Raw genomic sequence first — 6,298 nt, forward strand, 5'->3', positions numbered from 1 at the left:
TAAATAAAACAAATATATATCTTTAGCATTAATATTAATCCCTCTTTGATTAAGAAGTATTTTAACTATTTCTATATGACCTCTTGAAGCTGCAAATATGAGTGGTGTTTCAAATCATTTAAATAATTTCCAAATGTTATTTTGAAATCCAAAATTCTCAAAATTAATTTTAAACAAAACATAAAAACATATTTACAATTAACATTAATACCTCTTACTTTAAGTAGGTATTGTATCAAGCCTACATATCCTTTTTGCGATGCACTTAAAAAAAGACTTTCAAATTAATTAAATATATTTTAAATTAATGAAAAAAATATAAAACAAAGTTAATAAATACTCTTTTGACTTAAATCAATATATTTATTATTCACAAGGAAGCTAAAAAGTTCATCATTCCATGAAATAATTGTGAGCTTTGGGAAATTTATTGATATTGGATTTATTCCAAGTAAATATTGTGCAAGAAATATGTTACCTGTATTAATTGACTCTATGATAAGAGACTCATCAATCTTCATTCCATTATCCATTAAAAAGAAAAAGTATTGAAATTATTAAATAAAATACATTTCTTTCCTAATTCTTCTAAATCATTTGTTTGATTTTCTTCTAATTTCTTTTCAAAAAAATATTTCAAGATTTCATTTCGATGGAATTCAATTATTATTTCATAATCATTTTTAAACAATACATGATTTTGTTCACATAAATGAATTATCTCTAAATTTCCTCCTGCGATTGCATATTTCCCTGTATCTGTTAATTTAGAATTATTTAATAATAAATATTTAAAACATTTTACCGATCCAAAAAATGCTGAATAATTAATCAATGAAACATTTTCTTGATTAATGAATGAATATCTTTCATAAAGAGATGGTTTAATAGTTTGGTTAAAATCAAAATCATTTTCTGATGATATTTCTTGAAGCTTTTCAATTTCATCATATCGAATTGCTTTTGCAATTTCATTTGGATTAATTCCTTCTTCAACTAATTTCTTATGAAGTTCCCAATCGTTTTGTTGAAGTTTTGTAATGTTTTGAATAAAGGATTTATAAAATGGATCATGTTCGAATTTGTTAATTTTTTCAAGTGAAACAAAATGCGCAAAATATAATGATGTTTTCTTTTTGTAACACTTAGAATTAAGTATTTGCTTTTCAATCATCTTTTCAATAAGATAATTTGATTCTTGACTTTGAATAGAAAAGAGATATTGTGCAAACACATCAAAAACTTTGTAATTTGTTTTGGTGCCAATTTCCGCTTCATATTTTTGTAAATATTCGAAACATATTTTTAAAGAACCTTGTGAAAGAAAATATGAATATACAATTTTACAAGTAATGAAAATAAATGAGTAATGGAATTCATTAGTAATGTATTTTAATGAAGATTGAACTGATTCATCAATGTTTTGAGGATTTAAATTAAAAATAATATTCTCAAGGTCTTGCAAAATTCGAAGATTTTCATCGTATTTATCTGATATTTGAATTTTTTCGTTTCCTATAAGATTAAAGATGAATTCTTTTATTTTTTCCATTACAATGTTATGGGTGTTATGGGAGAACGATGGAATAAAATGAATGCGAAACAATCGTCATATCCCCAGAAAATTTAAATTATAATTTGGTCAAACAAACAGTGGCATCGTATAATGTAAAAAGTAATCGATTCAAATATTTTCAGGATCTGGCTTTTTGGATTAATTTTAATCGTTGAAATATTTTGAAGGCAACTTAATTTCATTGATTTATTTATTAAAGAAATATTTTACACATATAAAATAAATCAAGCTCTCTTATATCTTGTTTAATGGAGATAATATCATTGTTTCGAGGAAAAAGATGAATATAAAATCAATGGTATTTAAAAACGTTAAGTTTTTTTGTTTAAAAAAATTAGTACCAAAAATAATAGAAATGCTAAACAACATTCGACCACGCTTTGTTGTTATGACTTACATAGTAAATCATTGATATTTTGGAAAAAAGTCATTATGTTTCGTTAACATTAATGTTTCTGATTTTATTTTAGACGAGAACTTTCATTTTTTTATTTCATAGAAGCAAATCTTATTGATAAACATATAAGTTTTGTTCTAGATTTTCGAAAAAGATCATTTAAATCAAATTTCTTTTTGGCTGTTTTTGGATTTATCGGAAAATTGTTTAACGTTTTTCATTCAAACAAAATCGAATAAACCTATTCAAAAATAGAAACAATGAGAAAGATGCCAACCTGCACTTCGTTTTCATTCATCTTCGAAATTTCTATTCTTCTGGCATCAACAGTTCTGTTTGGTACATTTCTTTTGATCTCATATAACAATGCGCATGTATTAACACATGAACATTGCCCAACACATCCCACTCTTAACTTTACAAATACCATTGAAGAATTACATCAAATGATGATTGACCTTATTAACAAATCTCAAACACGTGTTATTGCTACTATTACATATACAAATTGGAAAAGAGTTCTAATCAAATATGTGGATGTTTTTAAATCTGCTCATAATCGCGGAGTTGATGTTCAACTTATTATTTTTAATAGTGGCAATAGAGGTGTTGAGAAATATTTAATTGAAAATGGCATTGATTTTTATACAATGTATGATTATCAAAACAATTCCACCATAAAAGCGCATGTTGAATTTGACTCACTTATTATCGATGATGATGTTTATCTAGTACCGCTTTTATTCAGTCAATACCAACCCAAGATTGGCACAGTATTATCATTTCATAAATGCCCTGTTGCCACCAATGACGTCAAAAGTTTCATTGAATTCCTTTTGTTAGGTCTCAACGGACAATTACCTGACATTATTCCACAATATATGTATGCATCATCATCAGCCAATAAACCTACATTAGTTGGCGACTCCTCCTTTTACTTCCACCATACTCCTGACAACCTAACCTATCCATTGCGAGCGGGGACTACCAGTGTAATCTTAGATCTCTTTTCACAATATCCAGATGAGCTCTTAATTTTCACCAAATATACACCACTTGTCCCTTACGAACAACACCGTCTTGATAGCGGGCAATTATTTTCATATTATATCCAACTTCGAGCACTTGTATCATCAAATCGGACGAAAGTTAAAATTCTTGTTTCCGATGATTGCGAGTTAGAATACATCAACTTCGGCTTGATGAGCTACCCTACGTTCGAAATGAGGATGTATAATTCGACTTACGAAGGCCCGCATTACTTCATCACGAAGAAAGAAGGCTTTTTGTTTTCGTGCCAAGTCACAACGAATTTCTTGCGTAATTTCTATTCGTTGCACTTTAGATCAGACTCAAAAGAGTTTAGAGATAAGCTAAAGGCACATTTTGATTATGTATGGAATAGATCGGTTAAAATGCAATTAAAATGGGAATAAGAAAACTTTGTAAGTTTTTGATTATAATAAAAAGTGTTTTTTTGTATTAAATTTTACAAAATTTTGTGATTGAATGTTACAAATGTTTTATCTATTTGTAAAAATGATAATTATGCATTTTCATATTTATGACGACTTATATTTAGAATAATTTCATAGCAGCATATGAAACAACATAAAAAAAAATTTTTTTAATCACTCAATTTAGTCACTTAAAAATCTAAACTTTTTTCACATGATTTTTAAAATTTGAAATTAAACATAACCTGTGAAGATTTTGGTGTGATGAAATCTATATTGGTTATATTGCGGATGCTGAGAGATAAACGTTGCAAACACCCGGATAGCTCATTCAATAAAAAAATGTTCAACTTCTCAATTATGAAAAGTGACAATGTCACATGACAGTTTAAAGCCCACATACAACAAATTACAAAATGTTCTGGGTTTTCCTTAGTTTTGCTTTTTCTGATTGGGAAGTGAATTCATACCCTCACGAAGGAGAAAATATCACGTGTGGTGACACGCTCTGTACTGGTCTTTGCATGAATTATATTAATCATTCAAGAGATACAGAAGAATTTATTCTTTTTGAAAATGCATCATTCTGTTATACAGGCAACTACAATTTATGCTATTCAACCAAATATCTATATTACATATGCGTTGTCGTTTTTTTATTACCAACTATTATTGTATATATCTATGCATGTTTCAAAAGATGTTTTATATTAAAGACGGTGGGTTGTTGTGATTTTGTTACGATGACTACTTGTACAGTGCTTGGGACTGGAAGTCTTGGTATCTTCATATCAAGTCTTTACTGCACTATTGTATATGAAAACAAGTTTGAAAACTTAGCATCTGGATTAATATCAGGTTTTACAGTATTATTTGCGATGGGCATGATTCTTTCGTTTTCTTATTGCAATATATCTCCACTGACATCCATTAATTTTATGGGGAGAGACATTTATACCATCAATGAATTAACAGAGAAAATCACAGATATTCGAACCACTCCACCATTCTATAAAATCTTTCACGAATCTCACAAAGAACCAAAAACACTATATAAAGAAGTTGAATATGCCACATGGGAAGAGAAAGAAGAGTTTGCGCACATTCCAACAGATCATCCAGTTTGTGTAATATTCGAAAATAAAAATCTTTGGAGCAATGCAATGATAAATGAATTTAACGATTTAAAAAAGAATAACCAAGGAATTTTTACATCGCAGTCTTATATTGATGCGAATTTGGATCCTTTGATTGCTGGAAATGATGTTCCTTTCGTTATTAAGTTGTTGTCAAGACGGTATATGAAAGTATTTTACGTAATTTTGTGCGTTTTTTCGAGTTCATTTTTAATGGATTTGATATTCTTATCAAATTGCGAAGTAATACAAGTAAAATCAACTAAACAAGCTGACATAGAGCCAACATACAGAGCTAAGTATGGCGAAAAGGATCTCGAAGCTCCAACTTTTGTTTTGAATTATGAAAAAGCAGAATATCCTTAAAAATAAAACGTTTTTGTTATCTTAATTTTGAAATAAGCAACTCGAATTTTTGTAACACTGATCGAGGATAAATGAAAATAACTTTGGAAACTTTTAAGTATTTGAATGATTATATAGTATAAGTTAATTCTTTTAATGTCAATTTTTTGATGTTATAATTGAATCAATTTTATTTTATTTTTTCTAAATATATAACAGACAAATATCTTACACACTAGCATCAGTTTCTTATTGATCAAAATGTAGTTTAACTATTTCTATATGACATCTTGAACATGTTATTGCAAGAAATGTAAATCTTATCGATATACTACGATACAATTTTTTTGAATCGATAACCGAAATGGCAAACCGTTTTCAGCAGATATCTTTCGTTAATCAAATTGGTACATGGCTGCAACTGGAAGAAATAAAAATATCAAAGAAAAAATAGGATCATTGCTTAGTTTTTGCGAATCTTTCTGTTATTCTAGAAATACAAATTTTAATGAATATTATGATAATTTTGGTGAATCTTCATCACACTTTGCAAATTATATAAAAGAGCTTTCTTCCATTTTTACATTAAAAGAATTACAAGAAGGGTTTAATTTAGCTCTTCGTTCTCCAAAAGTTATTCCTCGACTTTATGTTATTTTCCTTATTGCTTGTGCTACCAAAGACGAAAACCAAATCAAAACCTTTTATTCCATGATTTCAGCTGCTTCTCATCCCGTCAGTGGATTTTTTTTACGCTTTATATTAATCAATTATTTACCTAAATATTGCAACTTTTTAACACTTGAGCACCTTATTGAAACTTACCGCTGTATGTTATTTTTCTTTCCAAAGTTTACAAATATTTATCCCAATAATGAAAAAGATGCGTTTTTAATGATAGAATCAGCGGTCCAATATTCCATTCACGACTCTAAAATTGACCAAAAATCGTGTGTTTGTTCTTTATATAATGAATCCAAAGCCTCTAATAACATACTCATCATCAAAAATTTTGTTGAAGTACTTATTAAAACAATAAACAAAGGCGCAATTACAGATTACTTGGATATAATTTCGGATTTTTTTACTATATCAAAGGACCAAGAATACAATAAAAATCTTTTGTTAGATGTCATCACAGATATTGACCCATTAATTGCATTTAATTTTGTCTCTAAGGCATCGTTTGTTGATCAATTTAATTTAACTTTAACGCACCATTTTTTACAAACAGGAAATTTGCAAGTTCTAAAGCTCTGTGCCGAAAAGTGGAAAACCGATGAAATCCATCACTTTTTGTTAGATAAACTTGGGGCAGTCCAATACTCAGAAATAGCGCCGATACCAGAAAACGGTTCCGAGATGACGATAGAGTTTATAGAAAAAG

At 28.4% G+C, this 6,298-nt stretch overlaps 1 protein-coding gene across 1 annotated transcript; it reads left to right on the forward strand.

Annotated features, from left to right (window-relative positions):
* Nucleotides 1-2,242: 2,242 nt before the first annotated feature.
* GO595_006932 (uncharacterized protein) lies at nucleotides 2,243-3,409 on the forward strand (the record flags this gene model as incomplete). The annotated part of the gene is made up of 1 exon (XM_067920340.1): nucleotides 2,243-3,409. One exon carries the CDS (start codon nucleotides 2,243-2,245, stop codon nucleotides 3,407-3,409), a length of 1,167 nt encoding a protein of 388 aa, XP_067772974.1.
* Between the last annotated feature and the right edge of the window lie 2,889 nt (nucleotides 3,410-6,298).

Source organism: Histomonas meleagridis (assembly GCF_020186115.1).
Source record: "Histomonas meleagridis strain 2922-C6/04-10x chromosome Unknown contig_5, whole genome shotgun sequence".
Classification (NCBI taxonomy): Eukaryota; Parabasalia; order Tritrichomonadida; family Dientamoebidae; genus Histomonas; species Histomonas meleagridis.